At 42.1% G+C, this 26,276-nt stretch overlaps 1 protein-coding gene across 8 annotated transcripts in view; it reads right to left on the minus strand.

Moving 5' to 3' along the window:
• Positions 1 to 26,276, minus strand: part of ENTREP2 (endosomal transmembrane epsin interactor 2) — a 443,586-nt gene that overhangs the window by 59,124 nt on the left and 358,186 nt on the right. For 5 of the 8 annotated variants that reach the window (XM_072737072.1, XM_072737074.1, XM_072737073.1 and 2 more), the window contains one exon: positions 11,732 to 11,866. The exons of the other annotated variants lie outside the window; for them this stretch is intronic. In XM_072737072.1, the coding sequence (XP_072593173.1) occupies positions 11,732 to 11,866 (135 nt within the window). The remainder of the gene's footprint in view (positions 1 to 11,731; positions 11,867 to 26,276) is intronic. 8 annotated transcript variants of the gene reach the window in all.

The raw sequence follows: 26,276 nt of genomic DNA on the forward strand, positions 1-26,276 counted from the left end.
ACAAAGTGTTGGCTTATCCTACCAAATACAAGACTTACACAGAAACAGCATTAGGAATGTCTGGGTGGCTCACTGGTTGAGCGTCTGCCTTCAGCTCAGGTTGTGATCCCAGGGTCCTGGGATTGAGACCACATGGGGCTCCTTACAGGGAGCCTGTTTCTCCCTCTGCCTATGTCTCTGCCTCTCTCTCTCTCTCTGTGTGTCTCTCATGAATAAATAAAAATCTTTAAAAGAAAAAGGAACAGCATTTAATACAATGTGGTATTGACAGAGTCAAGCCATATACCAATGAAAAAGAAAAACCTCAGAAATAGATGTCTTCAAATATAGAAACTTGATATATGGCTATACAAATAAATGGCCACAGACTGGTACTAACTGGTGATTATATGTAAATAATAAAATAAAATTAGATACATATCTCATACCAAATGCATAATTAAACCCCAGGTGGATTAGTGAACTAAATGTGAAAAGTCAAAGTTTTCAAACTGACAGAAACAAATAGAGGACATTTACATGACCTCCAGAGAGGAAAAATATTTCTTAAGTGCAAAAACAGGACATATCATTCTGGAAAAGAATTTGACTGTGTTAAAATGGAAAACTTCTCTCTGACAAATGCCATCCAAAACATAATGAAACGACAAGCCACAGACTGCATGCAAGATGTTTATGACTAATGGTATCATTTAGAACAAAGAACAAATTGCCCAACAGGCGAACAGACAAAACAGGCAGTTCACTGGTGAGAAACACAAACAGGCGATAATCATTTGAAAAGTCTGAACCTCAAGAATTCTTGGCATCCATGTGGTTGGAGCAAGGCGACCCCTTCCTTCAGCAGTAAGAGCAGGTGGGTGCAATTTCTTTGTAGAGAAATAGGAAATGTCCTGTAAAAGTGCAGGTGCACACCCCTTATACCCTTACAGTCTGCATGCAGAGAAAACCTAGCACATGTGCTCATGTCGATGAGTGCATGGCTACCTATTATTGTTCTGATAGCACAAAACTGAAAACACATGAATGTCCATTAACATGAGACAGATAAGTGAGATGAGTGAAGAACATTTGGATTTTACAAACCTACACAGAAGTGTAAAAGGCAGAAGTAAGCTACACATATCCACGATCCACGTGGATAAACATCACGATGGTGGGTGAAGCTAAAAGACTGAGCTTCTGGTACTGATTGTGTCAAATTTTAAGTAAAATTTTAGCCAAGTATGGGAAAATGTATGAGGATGGCAAGACCTCGGGATAGTGACTACCCCTGGGCACCTTCTAATTTCAGACAGAGGGGGAGCCATGGCTAGGGAGTCTCAGCTGGGTTTATAATAATATATTTCTTATATTAAAAAAAGATTAGAAGCAAATATTATAAATCTAGCAGGATCGGGCCAAATTGGGCCAGTCTGGGTGGTATTTGCTACATTATTCTCAGATGTTTTGGTATGTTGAACTAGCTCCTAACTTCTGCAGGACAGAGGCGTCAACTCTCACATGTGCCTGCAGATGAACAGGGCAAGGGCCTGCCTGGGACATCGCTGTTTGGACAGAAATGACTCCACGCCTGTCACTGCTCCGCCTCTGCTTTCTACTAAGCAGATCATGGTGGTGGTGGAGGAAATGCCAGATTTGACTTTAAAGACAGAATCTGGATCCACCACCAGTTAGGAGACCACAGCTCAGCCCTGCACACTCTGGACCTATTTTCTCATCTCTGACAGGCAAATGACAAAGTCTGCGTCTCAGACTTCACTGGGGCTGGAATAATGAAGAACACAACGTGCTGCATCTGAACAGACTGGCCAAGCAGTTCAGAGAGGATGGCTACCCAGAAAAGCCCAACCGGGGCCACATGTAAAGGAACCCTATCACTGCACTCTTCCTCTGCTGAGTGGTTTCCTTAGCCATACGTTTTGCTCTTAAGCCAAATGTGCTCTGTCCGGGGACTCTTGTTCACTTCTCTTGCCCATCTCCACTATGGCTCAAAGCAATTTTGCTCAGCCCTGCCGTGATTACATTACTCTAAATTTCTGCAACCAGTTGCCTGCTGATTTCTGGATCAAATCAAACGTCCTAGACTCATGTTTGAATTCCTGTATCATCCCGACTCTAGCTTCTGTCTTTGTTTTAATTCCTTTCTCCTGCCACGAAGGCAGTTAACAGATATTGAAGTGCAGTGGACATAGGATAAAACACACATATTTGAAACATACAATTTGATTTTTGACACATGTACACACCCAAGTAGCCAGAACCACAGTCGAGACAGTGAATTTATCTCCTGCCCTCAAAAGCTGCATCTGGCTCCTTTGTTTAAATGCTTTTGTGCTTTCATGTTCCCTTTTGCCATCTATTCCTTTGCATTCATTCAAATGGCCTCATCATTGAATTATATTGAAAAATTCCCATGCTGCATATTTTCCTCTTCATGCCCTCTTCCTCCCAGCATCCCTATTTTAATTTAGAGCCCTGAAAATAACTAAAGGCTTTAGAAATAAGCTCTCCTCTCCAGTGTGGTCCCCACGCTGTCTCCTCCGGTTCATTTGTATAAATCCTGAGTGTTTCCACCAGTCTGTTTGCCCCCAGACAAAGCAATGGCACTCCTCCTGGAATCCCTGATTTTGTTTGGGCACCAGAGTGGGACACTCTCAGGAGTGAAAATGTTGTCTATTATTACTTATGCTGCAACTGTCCCAGAGAGACTGTTTGTCAGAACGCTCCCCATCAGGTGTTGAAATGCAGGCTGTGCTAACATTGCACAGATCCTGCAGCCTGAGGGAGGAAGGAATGCGGCCAATATCTCTTTGTGGTTCCTTATCTGAATATGCCAAAGACTGTGGGTCCCAGTGCGGAGGGTGCAGAGGTGTCTACCTGTGTGGCACAGGACCCTGGTCCGGAGTCTCTCTGAGAAGCTGTCTGTAGTTCTGCTTACAGCCAAAGGACTCTGGAGCTATCCCTTGGTGAGAGCTCCAGACTGTCTAGAAGGCTCCAGGATAGTAACCTAGGTGGAATTGGGGTGGGGGGGCAGTGGAGTGGATCCTGAAGCTGTGTTTACAGAGCACATTGCATCAGACCTTAAAAATGTCTGCTATCCATTTCAAAGAATGGGAGTGCAGCCTATGGATGATGGGGGTCAAAAATACCCTTTGGCACCACAATGGATTCCATATCTGCACCTCCAACAACCTCACCTATTTGAGGAGCAAGGGCTCTTCAAAATTGGGACACATTCCTAAGTTGGAGGATGGCTTCCAGTGACTTCCAAGGAGACCTCATGGAGATGAGTTGTGAGCCACACCCTTCTATCTGTCTTTGTTTTGGTCTTACACCAATAAATTCTGAAGCTTTCTAGAAAGGATAGGTTGATAGTCTTCCTTAATGTCCAATGTGTTGTAGGCTTTTCCGTACTGTGATGGTTAATTTTATGTGCTGATTGGGCTAAGGGATGCTCAGAAGGCTGGTAAAACATTATTTCTGGGTGTGTCTGGGGGGACGTCTCCAGAAGAGATAAGCATCTGAATCAGGACTGATCATCCTCACTAATGTGGGCAGGCATCATCCAAGTCACTGAGAGCCTGCCTAGAACAAAAATGGGGAGGAAGGAGGAATTCGTGCTCTCTGCTTTAACTGGGATGTCATCTCTTCCCCTCCTTTAATGTTGGTGTGTCTGCTTCTTGAGCTTTCAAACTCAAACCATGGCTCATGCCATCACCACCTCCAACCCCTACCCCCGCCAATTCTCAGTCCTCTGGACTTGGACTGAATTGCACCATGGGCTTTCCTGGCTCTCCCGCTTATGGATGATAGACTGTGGGACTTCTTGGCTTCCACTTCCTGTAAGAGATCTCCATATATCTGTATTTATGCTTATACCTATATCTGTGTCTATCCTACTGGTTCTGTCTCTCTGGAGAACTAATACAATCTATTATTATGGGTCTTCAGTCATTTCTGTTAGGATTAGATGGGGTATGTGTATGGCCAAGCACCTACGCTGGCAGCATCACTGCATCTAGAGCTGTGTGTGTCTGGGATCATTTGGCAATAGAATCCAAAATGTTTGCCCTCTCTTCCTACTTCCTCAGTTTCTTACATGTCACCAGTTCTAATTCACCAATTAATCCTTATAGCTAACCCATCCCCATCGCCTGTGTGTACCTAAAACTTTATCCATGACACCACTCAGCAAAATAATGGCCTCTCTTATGACAGAGGGGAAGACTGAAAATTCTTTTATGATTTAATATTTTTATTTCCTCTCACAGTGGAAATAATACAGTGCACTGAAATTGCTCTTCTGCTTGTGACTTTTCTCTATTAGACCTAGTGGGGAGGGTCTGTCTTTTATTTCTGTACATCCAGTGTCCAACTCAGGCACGAAACAAAGGTGCTCAAAAAACTTCCTGAATGAATGCATTAAAAATGCACCAATCTCAGAAATATTTAGAGTGTTGATCATGCGGTGCCTTTCCCTGGAAGTCCTAGTAAGCCAAAGATACCATTCTGCCTTTCCTGAGCTTACTGCCTAGAGGGGGAGCAGGAATTAATTAAAAAGTTACATAAAGGCAGAGTCACAATCTATGATAGCTATCACGTGAAGATAAAGTATAAGGAGTTACGAGAATTTAGCACAAGGGTGGCCTGGTCTGGTCTGAAGGGAAAGGCAAAAGCTGAAGAGTCGGGAGGAATAAGCTCACTGAAACGGGGAGGAGGAATGTTCTGGACACAGAGAGCATCACGTGCCAAGAGAATAGTGCAGAGACCCCTGTAGGGCATCCCAGAGGTTAAAGAAGACCAGTGTGACTGCAAGGAAGGGCAGACACAAGAATGTCACAAGCTGAGGCCAGAGAGGAGATAAGGACTCTAAAACACAATCAAGATTTAGGGTTTTGCCCTAAAAGCAAGTAGTGACCCAATCAGTTGTGCAATTTTAGGATCAATATGTGGTGGTGTGATGCTGGGGACAGAAAATACACTGAGACCAATGTGGAGCAGGATGTGACAGTTAATTTTTTGTGTCAACTTGGTTCACATGGTGCTATCAAATGGGGTCAAACATTCTGGATATTTCTATGACGGTGTTCTTGGATGAGACTAACATTTATCTCAGTGGACTCAGAGTAAAGTACATTGTCTTCCAAAATGTGGTGGGCCTCATCTAATCAGTTGAAGGCCAAGTAGAAACAAAAAAGACTGACCTGCCCAGAGCAAGAAGAAATTCTGCTAGCCTATGGCCTTCAAATTTGAACTGCAAAAACAGCCCTACCCTGGGTCTCCAGCCTGCTGGATTACCCTGCAGATTTGGACTTGCCAGCCTCCACAATCACATGAGCCAATTATTTAAGATCTGTCTCTGTTTATATGTGTATATACATAGCATATGTGTGCATGTATGTGTATGTGTATGCATTGCTACATACATCTTTCTGGTTCTGTTTCTTTGGAAAACCCTGACAAATACTGGAGAGATTTCAGAGTTGAGGAAAGAGATGACCAGAGGAGGAAGGTCTCAGAAGGAGTGCTGCGCACAGACTGTAGGTGAGGCTGGTGACCCCTGAGCATAAGGCATAAGCCACAGGCCTTGCAGCAAGGTCTGCTACTCTTGTTGGTCAGGGTGAGTCAAGGAGAGAGTGCACATCATCCAGCAAGTGTGTGCCAGCCAGCCAGAAAGGTACTAGGAAAAAGAGAGGGCAGGAGCTCTGGCACACTGGTCCCTGTGTCCTTGATGCGGTGGATATGGCTCACAGATAGGGAGAAGTGTGGTATCGCACAGTAGAGTCCAGCTGAGATTGGACAGCAAGTCTGGTGGGAGTGAAAGCTGGACAAGCAAGGTAAAGGTGACAAGGCTGGACCGGAGAACTGGGGTGCCCTACCAAGCCATCCTGGAGGTGACACAGCTCAGGGAAAAGACCAGGTCGTATGGTGACCTTGGAGCAGGGTAAGGGGCTGTTATGGAGAAGGTGAGGTTAAGAGAAGGGGTGTTAGTATCATGAGATTCCAGGGCTTGGAATGAGGCATCTCCCTGGCATGCCATGTTTCTGGGGAAACCAGAAAGAGAAGGAGACTTAGAGAAAAAGCCATTAAAGGAAGGGACAAGGCAAAAAAAAAAAAAAAAAGAAAAAAGGAAGGGACAAGGCAAAGGATTGACACTGCAGAAAGTGCTCTGATCCTCAGCAGTGAGCAAGCCCTACTGGGGCCTATATTCTCCACGCTTGGCCCTTCCTTTATCCCACTGCACAAGGAGGTATCGGCATACTTGCAGCCCATCCACTGGTCCTGGGCAAGGCCGGAAGTGCCACAAGACCCTGAGAGGGAACCAGACCAGTGAATCCACCTGCGTGGGATGGGACTGCTATGAACATATCACTAAAAATATTTCCACCTCAATATCTGAGTATCCTGGACTCTGGTTCAACTCAACAGGGGCAGATGAGTCACAGCACTCTTGGGTGGAACCTTTGATCTGTGTGATTATTCCAGAGGCTGTTTCATTGAACTGATACTACGTAAGTCTGTGTAGATATCCACCAAACTCCGTATTACAACCAGGCTGAGGGAGTGATACCACTAGAACCAGAGGGCGGCAAGGCAGGCTTTCGGTGGTGTTGGAAACCAGGGGCAGATGTGCCATTCAGGGACAAGGTGGGTCCCCTTCTCCATCATGAGGGGGCAGCCCTGTCAGACATAAGTTGGGTTCAAGGGCCAGGAGAACTCATTATTTCCAGACATTCCCTTACATGGGGCCCATGGTTGCTGGCGTAAGTGGGATAGCATAGAGAATCATGCCTGGCCAGAGAGGATCCCATCTCTGTTTCCCTTAAGAATTCAGGGGTGGGAAGAAAGCTGTACAGGGATAGAAACATCTGCCTTACACTGTGTGGCTGCCCACTTCTGAAAATGTCAAGGTCACGTCTAGCAGGTGCATGTGTGTGTGTGCATGGTGCTGCATGCTGCCAGTCCAGGCCAGAAGTTTTGTCACAAAATGTTGACTATTCACTTATGCTCAGAATCATGTTTATTTATTTCTTAGCATGGTTAAGAACATACCAGAGAACCCCAGTTAAATGATGAGTTCATTTTCCAAGTTCCTAGGTCTTTTTAGGAAATGATCTTGCCTTTTTTTTTTTTAAGAGACAAAGATAAAACATCTATAAGATAAGACAAAAAAGCACAAAAACTCGATAACTGATTTCTGGGGAAACTTTTATCTCCTTATCCATTGATAATATTTCTTTGGGTAATTTGGTTTCCTATGGCTCAATAAATTAAATCCAGATAGATGAAGCAAGAAATAGATTTTTAACTCTGTTCTGAATTAGAATTACATCATTATAATAAAACCATAAGGACATTCTGGGATCTTGCAAAGAATTAAAGTTGGGATGGATATCATATCAGCATATGATGAGGCATATTTCACCAGCTAATAATTCTGAGTTTTGTAACCTTTTAAAAATTCTGTTAATACTGATCAGAAAATATGTCCCAATCTTGTGTTGGGTTTGATTTGGCACAAGTGACCATTCAACTACGAAAACACCTTTTATCATTTATTTTATCATTTTATCTTATAAAAGCCTAAACATTACTTTATCAGGAGAGGGGATCTGTTTGTTGACTTGCTCTTCTGGTAAAAATTGCCCACCATTGTCTAATGCTTTAAGAAGAGCAGATGTTGAAATCCTAAAGTTTTAGACTCTATTTACAGATTATTCATAATGGGATGCCCACAGCCAGCTCCCACCATCAGGGAGCAGAAACTGGAATCTTGGAACACCAGATCCTTGGAAAACCAAAACCACCAGACTTGCTCAGGGACTGGCAAGGAGCCATCCGACCTCACTCTAGCTACACAACAGACTGCTGGATGTCAGGATGCTTCATCCCCTGGTTCTGCCATCCTGGGATCCTTCCATGGCACGATGGAGTCCTAGATCCCCTTTGAGCCCTCTGCCCTGTCCTCACCCCAGTGGTGAGGATGAAGCAGCACACTCTGGCAGGACATGATGCATTATGTTTAACTGGTAATCGATACCCTCGAGAGAGGCCTGTCTGCCCCCAGGGGTTCTCTGGCTGAAGTATAAGCAAATCCAGGAATGGAGGCTGTAGGGAAGGCCAGAAAAGAGACCAACAAGAGAGGGGGCTTCCAGGCCTCCAAGCCATTGAACATAATCTTACGGCTGAGTAAAACAGTGTCTGCATCATCTTCTGGATTTCAAATATATTCTTCATTAGCCAGGAAAAAAGATTGGTTTCTGCTTGTTTTCCCTAATGGCTGACTGTGCAGGTACAACCTTCTGGTATGGGTGGGTGGAGGGCGTAGCAGGGAGGAGGGTGGCATAATGGTAAATGAGTAGTTAGACCAATATCATTAAGTCACTTTTAGTTAACTCAGACACAACTAAAGTCAAAGGAGTTCTGATTCCTTAGCCAGTTACGTGAGATTTCCCCGGCACAAACTAAGTTCATTAGATACAGAGTATGGATAATCCATAATTTAATATGGAAATTTAGGCATGGAGTATTACTAATCAGATAACTAGAGCTTCAAATCAGACTATTAAGAGACCAGTGAACCTGCCCTAATTTGCTGACCAAAAAAGAACGAGCAAGGGAAACGAATGACTCCCCCTTATGTCTACTTTGACTAAGGGTTGAGAACATCTGCAAGCTACAGGAAGGGGCTCCCATGGAAATGTGCTTCGTCTGGCAAGAGCGCATCCTCTTCCTACCACCTATGTGTGTTCTGAGAGGTTTTTTAAAAAAGATTTTATTTATTTATTTGAGAGAGAGAGAAAAAGAGAACACAAGCAGGAGGAGGTGGTAGAGGGAGAAGCAAACTCCCCGCTGATCAGGAAGCTCTCACAAGGAGCTTGATCTCAAGACTCTGGGATCATGATCTGAGCTACAGGCAGATGCTTAACCAACTGAGCCACCCAGGCACCCCTGATCTGAGAGTTTTAACGCCCAGAAACACCATCAGGTCCCTGCTGCAGAGTATTTTACTGCATGGATGTCATCAAGCACAGTGTAACTCAAATGACATCAAGAATAATGACCACATTAAAAATAACTGCACCACTAATTATAAGAAAACTAAAGAATGTTAGACTTAGACCTATATGAATCTCAGAGGAAGCAGTACGTATACTTATGAGAAGGAAGTATAAAATCTTCATTATGCGAAAGCCTATTTAGATAGAGCACAACGCTTGATACAGGTTAGCTTTTGTGCTTTAAAGTATCCATATATGTCAGAAAAGATCTAAGAAAGATATGAATTACATTGAAAACTCCACTGTAATTAACCAGTTAGAGACATCTATGGTGACGATTGGGAACAAACAGAGGGTCGCTGTAATCCAAAGGCTTAAAGCAGAAACACAAGGGCTCAGGGAATAAGACACAGAGAAGCAGAGACTTGCAAAATGACCTGCCAAAGCTCAAGAACACATTGAAAGCAGAGCACAAAGATAATATTTCCTGCAGAAAATAAGATAGGAAGAGAGCCTTAAGAGAAACGGAGCAAAATAAGATGAAAAAGGAAGAGTTTAAACAATCATAGGGGAAAAAATGATAGTTATTAAAGATGGGTAAAAGTGGTCCAAGAAATGCAGTTACCCTAAAACAAAGAGAATAGGAAAAAATTCAGATTTCTAGTTCAAGGCAATTTTGCCAAAATAAAGCAGGATGCAAACTCACTCTGCAAACATTTACCATTTGAAACTCAAAGGCTGACCAATATCAAGGTGTATCACAGTGAAGCAAATGGACTTTATAATTGAAAAATATTATTGACACCTGGGCCAAAAAAACCCATTGCCTTGCATAGACAGGATGGGTGAGATTATGCCATGGTAGCAAGTATCCCCCAAATATCAGTGGGTTAAGGCAACAAAAGTGTGTTTCTCACTCATGCTACAAAGTCCAATGTTGGTAAATGTGGGTGAGTTATGGGGGCCCTACTCATTAGAGTTGCCCACACTGATGGTACAGCTCCCATCTACAACTTGCCAATTATCATGCCAGAAGGAAAGAGAGCTCTGGACAATCTCACACTACAGGGAATACTCAGGCTTGGAAGTGATCCACATAAGTTTTGCTCACATGGCCCTAAACGACCACAAGGAGACTAGGCGGTATAATGTTACCACATGAAGGGAAATTGGAGAGCTAGAACCAGAAAGGGTGTCCAGCTTGAGATGGTGACTTAGCAGTTGTCAGAAGGAGATCTCAGAGTGAGCACTGGCTGCCCACACCCCGACCCCAGGAGGGCCATAGAAGTCCCCATGACGGGCCTCAGGCACTGACCCTGCACAAGCCCTGTGACACAGTAAGAGAGAAACCATGGTTGTACTCGATGTAAGGCAATAAGACACACCTTGCGGGTAAGAACCAGGCCCTTGAATGCTGCAGTCTGGGCTCCTCTAAGCCTGCTGGATCTGTCACTCTAGATGGATTGTTTAAACTCTTCCTTTTTCATCTGGGACCACGGAACTTGGCCTACTCCTCCCTGAGAAATGAGACAGGTCCCAGGGCGCCAGCCCCAGCCCCACCTTGTACTTTAGGTATATCTTGTATCTCTGTTTCATGGTGCCCTGGGAGCTCACCCAGACTGAGGAGTCATTCTTGCCAGCATCTGAAAGGACACTCAGGGAGGATGAATCCCAGGCACCCAGTTCCAGAGGGCAACAATTTCTCTGCTTCTCCCCAGATTCCAGGGTGGCTTTCTGGAGTCTCCAGTTCACTAGCTACTGTGTTCCCTATGCACATTCTCTAGAGCTCCCTACAACGTGTAAACACAGTTTTACCACTCACCAAGAATCCTTTGACCTTGCTCTCAACCTTTTTTTTTTTTTTTAAAGATTTTTAAAGATATATTTATTCATGACAGACACACTCACAGAGAGAGAGAGAGAGACAGAGAGAGAGACAGAGAGAGAGAGAGAGGTAGAGACACAGGCAGAGGGAAAAGCAGGCTCCATGCAGGGAGCCTAATGTGGGACTCGATCCGGGGTCTCCAGGATCACACCCTAGGCTCAAGGCAGCACTAAACCACTGAACCACCAGGGCTGCCCTGCTCTCAACCTTTTAAAAAATTTTAGCACACTTTTGTCCAGGGAAAAGAGAAGAACTGGGTTCATTGTTCATAGCTATTTTTAAGCAGCCAATTTGGTTTCCAAGAGTAAAAAGAAACCCCAAAAAACAAAAAACAAACCAAAAACACTTGTAGGAAGAAAAAAAAAGGAACAATATAAACAACTTTCCATGTCACTTAAAAAAAAAATCAGATGCTGTACATGAGAACAGACTGCCATGGGAAATTGTAAAATGTCTTTCTCCAAATATCTTTAAAAAGGCAAAATAAATACCCATCTGTTCTCCGATGGCAGAACAGCAAAAAATGTTAGAAAAGCAGTAGAATGCATCACATCCACATTTATAAAGACCCCTTTCAACCATTCAATATCCTCCTTCACATATGTCAGAGGCAGGAAAGTGGGATGATAAAAATGGAAAAGGAGATCCAGAAAGCAACACCTCTTAAAGTGAAAATCTATAATTCTGGAAAATGTTCTCTGCAAAGATATTCCCTCTTGTATTGAGACTAACTAAGGTGGATTAAGAAGTGGAAGGAATATATACATGAATAAAGTCTCCCGAAAATGTCTGTAAATGCATGGGATGGAATGCATGAACAGGGAGTGCCCTTGGCCGTCACCTTCAACGTCAGCCTCACGGCGTTGCAGTCCTCCTGCAGTGGATTCAGCTTCAGCGTCTCCCCAAGGTTGCTGCAGCCCGACGACTGGTGCTGCCTTTCACAGCAGACACACACCTCGACACTGTCAAACTTAATCTAGACAGAGGAACACAGACAGATCTCACCATTAAAACGGCATTCTGCCCTGGTGGGTACACTTGAGCTACACAGTTAAGATTGTGTGAAAATGCACCCTGGTTCAGTTTTCTTTAAGTAATAAAGCCGAAATGATTTTTTATGGACCAAAGCTGGGGGAAAAACAAAAAACAAAGAAAACCACTAGTAGGAATAACTTCAAATTCCGATTTTAAAAGCGATTCATAAAAAAGAAGTAAATTTGTAGTGACCTAAGCTATGACGTTACAATTTCAGATGAGTCACAGAGATTAAAGTCAATGAACTGACAACTGCTCATGTCAAGCTATGCATGGAGATGTGTGACCATGGCTCTGTGCTTTGGCTTGTGCTGCTCCCATGGTCAGCAGTTTCCTGACTCACTGCACGGTCCATCAAACTCCTACTCATGCGTCAAGACCCAAATCCAGTGTCATCCTGACAGTCTTGTCTGGTTCCCCCGCCTCCCCCCACAAGCTGCTTGCCTCTACCCTGGGCAACATATTCCCACCCCAGGTCCCGCTGGAGACTTATTCTATCCCTCTGCAGTTACTTGCGTCCTCCCTGTTCCCCTGAGGGCAGCCACTATATGTCACCACCATAGCACTCACAATGCAATGAGGTGTGGTATTTTAATAAATGCAGAATAAAAATATCTTGGAAAATTAAAAATCATGGAAAGAAAAAATAATGCAATTCAAATCTCCTAGGGCCCAGGAGATCCTCAGAGCATGCCAGCTGCCCTCCTCCCCCAGCAGCCTGGTGTAGCACGCATCAGCCAGACTGCAGAAATGAGAAATGACTGCATTTTGCCACTCGGCCCTACCGGCTCACCCTCATTTCCTCCTTCCCATTCCCAGCTGAGCCTTTCATGCCTAATTGCTATCCCATACACACCCAACTGCTCACAAACACAGACTTCCAGAAAGACAAAGGGACAGCCACAGGTCAAGACTACTGCCCGTGGGCCAAATTATCATCTATTGCAAACCTCTGGATAGTTTATCCCTTATCTTTTTTTTCTGCTTTATTTATTTTATTTTTTTTTATTTTATTTATGATAGTCACAGAGAGAGAGAGAGAGGCAGAGACACAGGCAGAGGGAGAAGCAGGCTCCATGCACCGGGAGCCCGATGTGGGATTCGATCCTGGGTCTCCAGGATCGCGCCCTGGGCCAAAGGTAGGCACCAAACTGCTGCGCCACCCAGGGATCCCTAGTTTATCCCTTATCTACTTTATGCTGCAATGTTTGCTCTTTTAATTCAATCTTCTAAAGTAATGAGGGACGCCTGGGTGGTTTAGTGGTTGAGCATCTGCCGTTGGCTCAGGGCTTGATCCCAGGGTCTTGGGATCAAGTTCTGCATCAGGCTCCCTACAAGGAGCCTGCTTCTCCCTCTGCCTATGTCTCTGCCTCTCTCTGTGTGTCTCTCCTGAATGAATAGATAAAATCTTAAAAAAAAAATAATAAAGTAATGAGTGATAGGCTGGAGGAAGAGAGTTGAGGCTGGAAGCCAAGCAGCAGCAGCAGGAGAGCTGCACCTGCGTAAACCACCTGCATAAACCACCACCCTGGCCCTTGGCCACCCACCAATGGAAACGGGGCTCTAAAATTCACCTTTGCCTTTCATGCTTTTACCAACATCTCCAGTCTCCAGAGCTGAAGTCCACACTGAGCATTCAGCCTGGCTAAGGGGACCCTCACAACACACCTGTGACACTTCCCAAGAGAAGGTGCAGCTGCCACCCACGCTGGGGTCTGCAGGGCCAGGCCACTCAGTACAAATCCCCCCCGTGGCTCCACTCCTTTGCATAGGACAGCCTGTCCTTCTGATCCACAGAAGACACAGAACTCAGATCCCCAAGGGGGGACAGCGGGGATTGCGCCCCCCCAATCCCGCACATCCCATGTGTGCTATGGACAAGGCCCCTTACTGCCAGCTGGCCAGGGCTGTATTGTGTGCAGGGATACTGTTCCATAACTGATCCCTTGGACTGCAGGTTTTTCTCTAACTAGAGATGCCACAAAATGAAGAAGTATGGGAAAGTACAGCAGTCATTCCTCTTGTCCGGGAAACTGTTTTATGTTGGTTTCAACCTATTGGTAGTGATGCTATTGGCTAGGAATGCCTGGGGGGATTCACCTGGATCCATATTACCTGTGATGAGCCCCCAAAGACATTACCCCGCCTGAGCTGGGCGACCTGTGGCTTTGCCTTTACTGTGGTCGAGGGTGCGGTGCCTAGGCTTTCATAGGTTCACTCTTTATTGGCGAATTTAAACCACAGAGCAGAAATTAGGGCATGGGAAGGGGGAAAAGCAGGATCACTCAAGAGGTCATCTAGGGCTCTCTAAGAGGGAATCTTCATGGCTGAGGCATCCTGGTCCTCATCTAGTTCCATGGCTTATAATGGTGGGAAATGTGTTTATTCAAGACGGATGTCTTTGAAATGAATGCCTTGAGAATCAAAAGCTTGATGTCAGGGACTTAAGTTCTAGAAACTTTTGCCCTAGAGCCCTTCCTCTGTTCTCTCCCTCCCTTAGCCCCACTCCTGATCCCCCTCACTCCCTTCTATTTTATCCTCTGCCCGCAGCATTTACCACCTTCTCACATGCCCTAGGACTGATTCCTTCTCTCCATCTTCTGTTCTGCCCAAGAGTATATAAGGAAGGGATCTGGGTCTGTCTTATTTGCAGATGCATGCCAGAACCTACAACAGTGCTGGCTGAGAATGGCTTTCCCTCCCAATCTCTCCACCACCTGCCTGCCACCCCGGCTGGAACAACATGAGGGGTAACTAGCCTATTTGGCATCTTTGTGAAAAGATCCCTGGAAAGACGTATCACACTGTCCACTAGCCACACTGGTCTAACCAGCTTATCACATCACCCTCTATTGTGGGGATAAAGTAGCCTAATGCTGGAAGAGGAAGGAAGAGATAACTTTGGGGGAATAGGCAGGTCTAGGTAAGTCTCCTTCAAGGGAGCAGAAAGGCCTACACTAAGATTCTCAAGGTACGCATGGCCAAGTCTGCATGTAAGTTGGAAATAATATCTTATGTTAGATACTTACTAAGTATGTCCACTCTGAATTCAAAACCACAGCCCAACACTTTCTACAGAGCACACACACATTTTTCCAACTGACGAATTAAGATTCCATAATCAGGGAGATCTATTTAAAATACAGTAAGTACTTAGTACCTCAGGTTATGCTTAAGACCAATCATCATCCACACGAGTAAATGCATAGCCCAGCAATTTACTGTGACCAATACTGTTGAGGTGTGGCTGGCATTTAATTTAATGTTGTTTAATTTTAATTAAATTTAAATGTAAAAACAGAAAAGCAATCTTACACAATCTTTAGAGAAAACATTGGAGAAAATCATTAGGATCTAAGGCGAGGCAAAGAGCTGTTGAAGTGACACCAGAAGTGTAAGAGCAAACATTGATTTCTGTGCTACACATGACTCGTTATAAGGATGAAAGACAAACTATAGACCATAAGAAAATGTCTGCAAACCACATAGTCAACAAAATCATGTAATATATGTGGTTTTTTGGTTTTTTATTCTGAAGTTTTAACTTTTGTTTTATTGCTTGTTTAGTATCCTATGTGCCCTTCTCTAATGCACCTGCAATCTCTCCAAGAGAACTGGAAATATCCCGAGTATGATCTTACTCATCAGATGCTCTGTTAGCTTCATTTTCTTCTTAAAGACCATTCCACTGTGCCTCTATCTCCTGCTTTAATGTGGACTGGTTGACTTCTGTTTTGTTCCATGTGTCTATTTCTCTCTCTCTCTCTCTGCCTTGATTACTATGGCTATAAGTCTTAAAACCAAATAAACTGATTCTTCCCCTTCATCTTTTTTTCAAAATTGTTTCTTTGCGAGGGGCGCCAGGGTGGCTCAGCTGATTAATCATCTGACTCTTGATTTCAGGTCAGTTCATGATCTCAGGATCATGAGATTTAGCCCCAAATCAGGCTCTGTGCTGGGCATGTAGCCTGCTTAAGACTCCCTCTCTCCCTTGGCCCCTCCCCGACCACTCAAGTTCTCTCTCTCTCCAAAAGAAAAAATTTCTTTGCCTTTCCATATATATTTTCGTATAAGAATGTCTATGTCTACAAAAAAACTTTCTGGGGTTTTGATAGGAATTGCATTAAACCTGCACGTCAACTTGGGGAGAATTGATATCTTCATTATGTTGTATCTTCCAATTCATGAGTGTAGTATGTCTCTCCATTTATTTAGAATTCTTTGACTTATTTTATCTTCATTATGTAGTTTTCTTTTTTTTAAAAGATTTTATTTATTTATTCATGAGACACATACACAGACACACAGAGGCAGAGACACAGGCAGAGGGAGAAGCAGGCTCCATGAAGGGAGCCTGACGTGGGACTTGATCCTGGGGCTGAAGGCAGGCGCTAAATGAGCCACCCAGGGATCCTGATTATGTAGTTTTCAATGTACAAGTCCAATAACTATTTTGATTTATACCTACATAGTTGTTTTTTTTTTAAAGATTGCTTTATTGCAATGCCTGGGTGGCTCAGCAGTTGAGCCTCTGCCTTTGGCTCAGGGTGTGGTCCTGGGGTCCGGGATCGAGTCCCACTTCGGGCTCCTTGAGGGGAGCCTGCTTCTCCTTCTGCCTGTGTCTCTGCCTCTCTCTTTGTGCCTCTCATGAATAAATAAATAAAGTCTTTTTTTTTAAAAAAAGATTGTTTTATTTCAGAGAGAGAGAGAGAGGGAGCAGGAGGAGCAGAGTGAGAGGGAGAGAGAGAATCCCAAGTAGACTCCACACTTAGTGTGGAGCCTGATACAGGGAGCTTGATCTCACAATGCTGAGATCATAACCTGAGTCAAAAATCAAGAGTTGGACGCTTAACCAATTGAGCCACACCTATGCATTTTTTGAGTGATTGTAAATAGGATCATATTTTTAATTTCAGTGTCCATATACAAATTACTAATATAGAGAAATACAATTGAATTTTGTATGTTTATTTTGTATCCTGTGACCTTGCTCAACTTGCTGATAAATTCTAAGGAATTGTTTCTAAAGGTTCCTTGGGATTTTGTCTATACACACTCATGTCATCTACAAATAAGGTTAGTTTTACTTCTTCCTTTTTTAAAAAAATTTTTTTGAGAGAGAGAGAATGTGTGGGTGCATGTGTGAGCGAGGTAGGGGGAGAGTCAGAGAAGAATCTTAAGCAGGATCCACAATGAGGGGCTCAATCCCACAACCCTGAGCTCATGACCTGAGCCAAACCAAGAGTTGGATGCTTAACCAACTGAGCCACCAAGTTGCGCCTATTTCTTCCTTTCTGATTTGTATTCCTTTAATTTGCTTTTCCTACCTTGTTGCATTAGCTAGAACATCTAGTACTAGGTACTATGTTGAAAAATAGTGGTGAGAATGGCAAGAATGTTTCTGATCTTAGGGGGGAAAGCATTTAGTTTTTTACCATTAAGTATTATGTTAGCTCTAGGGTTTTTGTAGATGCTCTTTTTCAAGTTGCGGAAGTTATCCTCTAAGCCTATTTTTCTGAGGATTTTTTTTTCCATGGAAGGGTATTCAATTTTGTTAAGTGCTTTTTTTTGTATCAACTGATCTGACCATGTGATTTTCGTCTTTAGTCTATTCATAAAATGGATTACATTGATTGATTTTTGAATACTGAACCAGCCTTGCATCCCTGGCATAAACCCCTCTTGGTAATGCTGTACAATTTATATATGTACTCTTTATATATTCTGAATTCTATTTGCTTGTATTTTGTTAAGGATTTTTGCATCTATATTAATTTCTTTTGCTGTACTGTCTCTGGTTTTGGTAGACAATAAATATTGTCTACAATATTACACTCATAAAATCAAATTGGAAGTATTTCCTTCTCTTCTATTTTCTCAAAAGGAGTATGTGAAAATGGAGTTAATTCTTCTTTAAATATCTGATAGAACTCTCAAGTGAAACTACCTGGCCCTGGAGATTTTATTTTGGGGAGTTTTAAAATTAAAAATTTAATTTCCTTAGTACTTATAGGACAATTCAAAAGGTTTCATACTGTGTGTGATGGTAGTTTTGTGTTTTTTAAGGACTTGATCCATTTCATCTATATTGCTAAATTTATTTGTGCACTCATACGATTCCCTTATTACTTTTTCTTTTTTTTGAGAGAGAGAGAACACAGAGCAAATGAACGCATGTGCATAGGTTGGGGGGCAGAGGGACAGAGAGAGAGAGAGAGAATCTTCAGGAGGCTTCATGCTCAGTGTGGAGCCTGATATGGAGCTTGATCTCACAACCCTGACATCATAACCTGAGATGAAATCAAGAGTCAGATGCTTAATGGACTGAGCCACCCAGTTGCCCCTCCCTTTTTATCTTTTTGATGTCTCCAGAGTCTGAAGTTACATATTTCCTCATTTCATTTCAGACATTGATAATCTGTGTCTTCTATCTTTTTTACTGAGGAGAGGTTTGTCAATTTTATTGATCTCATCAGAGTATAAACTCCTTTTTCCATTGATTTTCTAAAATTGTCTTATTTTCAATCTCACTGAATTGTGCTCTTATCTCTTTTATTTTCTTCTTGCTTTTGGTTGATTTTGTCTTCCTTTTCTAGTTTCCTGAGGTAGGAAATTAGGTTACTGATTTGAGACTTCTTCTTATGTAAGCATCTAGTGCAACAAATTTCCCTCTCAGTATTACTTTAGCTTCATCCCACATATTTTAATATGCCATGCTTTATTTTCATTCCTTTCTAAATATATCTGAATTCCTCTTGAGGCTTCTTCTTTGATCCATGGATTATTTAGAGTGTGTTATTTAACTTCCACAAGTTTAGAAATAGTCATCATAATAGTAAAGAAAACTTACAGTATGGCCAGAACTTCCATGTAAAAGATGAGTACGATGAAAATTTAACATATGGCAACCATACAAATATCTTACACCAAGAAAAGGGATAGGGAATGAGCAAATAAAGAATCATAGCCTATAAACAGGACCCCTCACTATTATTTTATTTATTTTAGAAAACAGAGAATCTTTTCTTCCTAGTTATTTTTCCCCCTACAAGTAAATTATCATTTTTCTGTAGCTGATTCAAGATTTTTTGTCTTTAAGGTCTTAAGTTTGACCATAATATGTCTTGGTGTGGATTTCTTTCAGAGTATCCTGTTTGGATTTGCTCAGCTTCTTGAGCAAATCCAAATTTGGTTAATGTCTTTTGCCAAATTTAGAGAGTGTCAGACATTATTTCTTCAAGTATTTTTGAACTTTGTTTTTTGGTCCTCTCTCTAACTTCAGTGACATGAATGTTAAACGATAGGTCACTGAGGCTCTGTTCATTTTTGTTTCCAGTTGATTTTCTCTTTGGTGGTCAATTTGGGTAATTTCTATTGTTCCATCTTCCTATTCACTGATTCTTTTCTCTTTCCCCTTCGTTCTGCCATTGAGCTAGATGAGCTTTTCATTTCATTCATTTTGAGCTTCTAAAACTTCTAAAACTTTGGTTCTTCTATATATCTTCTACCTCTTTGCTGAGGTTTTTTATTTATTCATTTATTTCAAGAATGTTCATAATTCTTCAGAGAGGTATTTTTATCATGGACTAGAGATGAAAGTCAATACAGTAAAGCTGTGAGAAGAAAAGAAAGAATATCTTCATGTCCTTGGAGTAGGAAAACACTTCTTAAACATGGCTCAAAATGTGTTAATCATAAATAGATGACTGGTGTATCTTTTTGAAATTAAGACTTCTTTTCATCAAACTACCCATATGAGAGTCAAAGCAGGAGAAGATTTTGCATCACACGTAGTATAAGTACAGAGGACTTAGATCCAAAACAAACAAACAAGAAAAACCTTCTCAAAACATTAAGAAAAAGACAAACAATATAAAACATATGATAAGGAGCCCCTTCCGCAATAGTACTCTGAGAAACATAAATCAGAGTTATAATGAGATGTCAGTCACACCCTCACCAGAATGGCTAAAATTGAGAAATAATTACAATAGACAATACCAAGAGATATGAAGGAGGTAAAACAACAAGAACTCATATATTGCTGATGGGGTTGTGAAGGGAACAACAAATTTGGAAAACAGCTTGGCATTACCTATTTACGTTAAAGATTACTGCCCAATGTAATGTAATAGCCAAAATATATTCTAGGAACACAGCCAAAAAATGTATGCAATGGTAACAAAAATCATGTGCTAGAAAGTTCATAGCAACATTATGCAAAATAGCCTCCCACAGAGAAGTGCTTGAGGTCCATCAACAGTGGAATGGACGTGTGAATTATATTACACTCATACCATGCAATATTATAAAGCAGTGAATATGAGTGAACTATAGCTATATACCACATGAATAAGTTGCACAACATAAAGTTGAATGCAAGAAGTCAGTCACAAAAGAAGAAATAAGAAATATTTTTGTTCAGATGAAGTTCCAAAAGATAAGCAAAATTAAACTACAGTGTTCAGAGGTGCATGCATAGTTGGTACAACTATAAAGAAAATAAAATATGTGAATATCCTAAAAATTAAGATGGTGATTATCCTCAGTGGGAATGGAAAGGCAGTGAATTGGGAGTGCATCAGGAGGACCTTGGGTTATTGGGAAAGCTCTATTTCTAGATTTTAGTGGAGGTCCCATGGATATTTGCCTCATGATAAAGAGCTGAGCTTTATATTTTTGTTTTGTACGCTTTCTTAAATATCTTTTATATTCTTAATGGAATTAAAAACAAATGGCTTGCTTAAAAAGAAATAAAATGCAAAACTTAAATTAGGAAAAGAACAAAACCAAATTAACAGAAAAATAGGAAAAAAAGAATCTAACATAAAAAAGTGAAACTAATGTAATAGAAATAAAGCTGTTAGGATAATAAAGCTTAAAGATGATTCCTGAATAGACAACACACACACACACACACACGCACACACACACACACACACACAACAAAACAAAACAGAGAAAAGCTGGGTAGGATTCAAAATAAACAAACAAAAGCCAAAGCAAACAACATTAGAAACGAGAAAGGAGCTTTAACTATAGACATGTTAGAGATTTAAAAAATATGGGCTTCACCTCAGCTATCAATCCAAAAATCTAGAGGGCATGGATATTTCCTAGCAAAATATAAACTACTGCACTTAGTCCAAGAGATGAAGTAAACCCGAAATCCAATAATCAAAGAAGACATTACAAAGTCCAAAATGGCATTTCAAGCTCAGTTTATTCCAGCCTTTAATGAAAAGATAATTCCTACATTTTAGCTACTGCATTAAGGTAAGAAAATATTATAAACTGTGTAAATATAGAAAAAGACAGAATTGTCTTTCTTTCCAAATGATATGACTATCTAAAAAGACCTGAGAATATACTTAAAAAACAACTGGAATTAAGAGGATTTGTTACATTGAATATAATAAATATGATACTAGTAGCAACAAAATAAAAATAAAATGGCAGGGCACCTGGCTGGCTTAATCAGAGGAGCATGGGCTCTAGATCTCAGGGTTGTGAGTTTGAGCCCCATGTTGGGTGTACTAAAAAAATTAAATAAATTAATAAATAAAACTTTAAAAAATAAAAATGGCAACCATATTGTACCCAAAGTTAACAGTAACAAATACAAAATACCTAGAAATGCATTAATCATGAAAATTAAATGACCATTGTGAAGCTATGTATAAAATGTTCTTAAAATGCAAATACTCAGGTATAGTAAACCTGGGTCATTCTATATGGCCAGCCACCACCATTCAACCCTCTTCCTCAGTTTGGGAAACCCTCACCTTATGAGTTTCCACCTTCTCCAGAAATGCTTTCCAGGCCTGCCTTGTTGAGAGGGAGCACTTGAGAGAGGGCTTCACCCATGAGACATGCCCGCATCAGACCTCAGGTGGGAACTTGGGACACAGATGTATGTACTGAACTGATTCCATTCTGATAGGGGGCAGTAGATACACACAATTTCCAGAGGAGGCAGGCACTGAGGTTCTGGAAACAGTATCCAAAGCCTAGGGTCATCAGGGTCAGTTGACACACTACTGGTGGGGTCACAGCCCAGTGATGATGGGGTCTTCCTCAAAGCAATTCCTTAGTATCACTTGGAGCATCATTCCTTTCCTGGCCCGATAGCCTCCAAACTTGGTTCTTGGCCATCCTGGAGACTCTGTGAGCTCTTGGGTTCCTTCTAGGTGAAAACTAGCTTGAGATGGTTTCTTCACAACTTAAAACCCTGACTGATGCATACTGTCTGAGTCAGTGGAGGGGCATAGGCCCCATGGGAAATGGAAGGATGTGATATCCTAAAAAATTGCTAATCCTCCCCAAGAAATGCACGCATGTGCTGGCATTCCAATCAGAACCCCAATGGAGTGGATAGAACTGGACAAAATTATTTTAAAGATTATTTTAAAGATTTATAGAATAATGAATACGTAAGAACCCCAAAATTTTTTTGGAAAGAAAAGTGATAATGGGAGGAGTGGATGTCTTAACAGATATTAGTGTTCTAATCAAAACACTAAGGTCATGGCTTAAAAAATAAAGAGTTCAACAGGTTAGAACAGGTTAGAACAGTTTCAGAAATCAGAATGATATCTATAGGATTAGTTTATGGAAAACATGGCATTTCAACTTATCAGGAAATAGATAGTTTACTTAATAACGGGTGCCGGCATAATAAGTTATTCATCTATAATTGTCTCAAAACATAAAAATAAAATGTATTTGACTAAGAGTCTAAATTAAAACAATAAAGACCCAGAAAAATGTAAAAGAATGGTTGCATAAACACAGAATGTACAGTCCTTTTAAAAGTAAACCAAACATCTCAGAAAGCTCTAAAATTCTCAAAATAAAAGACCAGGACAAAGTCTCTGGCCAGCCAGTCCTGGAGTACAGCAATCACTACAGACACACATTTTCCACCAAGGCTGCTAACCTACTAAGTTATGGGTCTGGAGCTCTTGGATATGTTTTCAGGAGGTGAGCAGAGAGTTAATATCCCTAATAGTTTTCAGAATGAGGAAAGGAACATAAATGCAAATGCATAGGGCACTAAAAATGAGAAGAAAAGGCAAGGAATAACTTTGTGCCAGTAAATTTGAAAATCTAGAAAAAATGGATGATTTTCTATGAAAACATCAACTAATAAAATTGGCAATGTGAAAAACAAAACAAAAATGGAACAACCAGGTTTACCAAAAGAATGGACAAGACTACAAACCACAGAAGGAATCTTACAAGGCATGGGCACCTGGGGACATCTAAGGTGGCCTAAAATATGTGCCATCTTCTTTAGATGGACAGCAGGGATAAAATCCCTCATCTCCCTCACCTATTGATGACTCTACTAAAGATTCCAAGTCCTGGAGATGAATTCCAGTTGGAACAGCTTGGTTCATAGGCCTGCCGCATGGCTGAGGGCTGGGCACCAAGAATGTCCATAATGGGAAAATGTGCTGCCCAAAAGAAAGCAGGACAAATGGCACTCCAAAAAGTATCATCTGGTTTAGAGTCTGATCAACTCACAAAAAGAAACTGTAAGAAATGTACCCAATGGTTGTTTTCCATTTCTTCTTCCCATAGAACTATAGTAATACACAGGAGTCATGTTACACTCTGGCAAGTTCTCCTCATGCCATGACCACTGGCTGGCAAGCACCAATGGGTATTCTCAGCCTTTGGATCTGGAAGCACTGTCTTTGGCTTTGGTGTGTCCTTCTGCTCTAATCAACTGGACAAAGTGTCCAGAGCTCTCCTGATCTGGTTTGCTCTCTCACATCTCAAAACTATGCAAGGAATCATTTCACATAATCATGCCGCCACCTTGGCACAAAGACAGAAGGAGCTGATGTAAGTAAGTGGCAAGACTGCTGCTCCCTGGGTGGAGGAGAAAGGGGGAGGAAAAGAGAGACTGGGCTTGGCTGGAAAGCAGAGTTTATCACGTTAAATAACCCTTCCATGACCCCTGGGAATAGACATCCAAATAAATCTCCTCCATCAGTTGTTTCACCGAGTTTGTGATTAATTCTAAGAAAAATTCTGGAAACCTCCTGATGAGTTCTTTGACCTCAACATCTTGGGTGTGCAGAGGCTGACAGATTTATTTCGGGAGTGCCCCTCAGTGTTCAGGTCACTGGGAATGACACAGCAGAGCTTTGCAAATGAAGCTGCTGTAATTTTTTATGAATCTCTTTGGAGCATGTAACAGTCAGCCTGTTCCCCTTATTTATGGCCCATCAGCCTGTCCGGGAGTAGAAAGGGCTTGTCCAACAGAAAATAATGCCCCCTGTGATTCTTTTAAGAAGCACAAATGAGACAGATATGTGACCTTCAGACACTCCCAAAAGGAAAGCACCAGGGAAGGCTGAATCTGGGGACACTCACAGATCCCAGGGACACTCAGTGGGCTGACTGTCCTTGAGGGTGACAAGCCTGCTGAGACATGGGGTAAGCAAAGCATGGAGCTTTCTGAGCTTCCCGTTCCTGGGGTAAAAGTGCAAAGCACAAAGATTGCTAGCAGTTGGTGCTATTCATTTTATCGCTGTAATTGGAGAATAGATTTGCAAAAAGTTGCCCCTAGTTTCGAATACTTCCAGCATTTCGCCTTTTCACAGACATTCTCGTTAATCTGATGACAACTGCCAAACTCAATAACTTGCCTGCCCCCCCCCCCCTCAGTCCTGGCCCTGCTTATTCTGAGTGACCCCTCTGTCCTACAGCATCCCTGCTGATGGCACTGGAGGATTCCTAAAACACAGGCCCTATTGATGTGAGACTAGAGAACTCTCATGCTGGTGGATACATTGAGGACACTGAATGACACTGGTAAAATCCCAGAAAACATGGGATATATACATTGGGTAATGGCAACTATTCATTCCTGAGAGACAGAGAGAGAGAAGCAGAGACATAGGCAGAGGGAAAAGCAGGCTCCCTCTGGGGAGCCCTAAGCGGGACTTGATCCCTGGACCCCAGGATCAGGACCTGAGCCAAAGGCAGACTCTTAACCACTGAACCACTCAGGTGTCCCTCCCACAGTGATATTTAAAAACCTTTGTCCTCTCTTCTCCCATTTCTAAATGATAGCACTCAGTTTATTTTACTTTATGATGATATTTTATCATAAAGTTTTTTTTTCCTTCCTAAAAAGCTATTGTAGAATTCTTGAGAATTGGGACTTACTTTTGTGTTCCCCATAGAAGAGATGGCAAACACAAGACACACATCCCTTCATGTCCCCCTTCTTTGTTTATGGTAAACACAGCTTCCATACTTTTTTCTCAGGAAGTCCAGAGACCGTCAGATTCCTATTTAAGGCACTGCTCTCAGCACTTACTGCCAGATGACAGAGACTGGCATGCAAGATGAAACCTACTTGCCATGTAGCATGGCAGATTTGGCGACCAAAAACAGCAACAACAACAACAACAAAAAAACTCACTTCCGACTAAATGTACATAAGGATACTGTAAAATGTTGATGTTCAACGAAAAGCGAATTAGCTTATCCCTTACACAGGTATGGTCTACTTGGAAATGATCAAGAAATGTTGGCATCATATAAGGAGGCTCTCAAGTGTTCTCCTTGCCTCTGCCCAGCAGCTGGGAGAAACAATTCTCCCCTCAGCGCTTCTGCCCCAAGTTATACCCCGGGTTTGGGGGAGGCACCAGCACCCAATGGATGTCAGATTCTTAAGCAAATGGGAAGCATATGCATTCCTGGTGGAAATGAAGATTAGCTCAAACCACTCTGGAAAAGTATTTGCCAACATCTATCAAAGCCAAACTCATGTGTACTCTAGGTCCCAGAAATTGCACTTCTACGTATCACCAACAGAATGGCTTAGGAATGTTCATCAGTAGATGTGCACTAGAATATTCGTAGCACCACCAACCTCAAGGGCCTCTCTGGGAATAACCCAGAATCTATTGAGAGAAGAATGGAAAAATAAACTGTGGTGTGTCCATCCAGTGAGAAGCCAAAGTTCCTTGCAATGGCATGACTGGCTCCAACAGAGTAGAGTTGGATGAAAAAGGCAGACTAAAAATGAAGGAAACACTATTCTAATGTATGATTCTCTTTATAAAATGTTGAAAGCCAGGAAAGCTGATGGAGGTTAAGGTGTTGGCTGCTCATGGGGAGGGTGAACCCCTGGGAAAAGGAAAGATGGGGACTCCTGGGGATGCTGGCCATGTTATCTCTGGATCTGCAGCTTGTTCACAAGGTTTTTAAGAAGTCACTGAGCTGGACACTTGCAGTGTGTCAGGGGGGCACTTTTGAGTGATGGTGGGAAACCAGAGAGGAGTTGCGTTTTGATTTTTGTTCCTCAGACACCGTTTCCTCTGCCA

This window comes from Vulpes vulpes, chromosome 14, assembly GCF_048418805.1.
Source record: "Vulpes vulpes isolate BD-2025 chromosome 14, VulVul3, whole genome shotgun sequence".
Taxonomy (NCBI): domain Eukaryota; kingdom Metazoa; phylum Chordata; class Mammalia; order Carnivora; family Canidae; genus Vulpes; species Vulpes vulpes.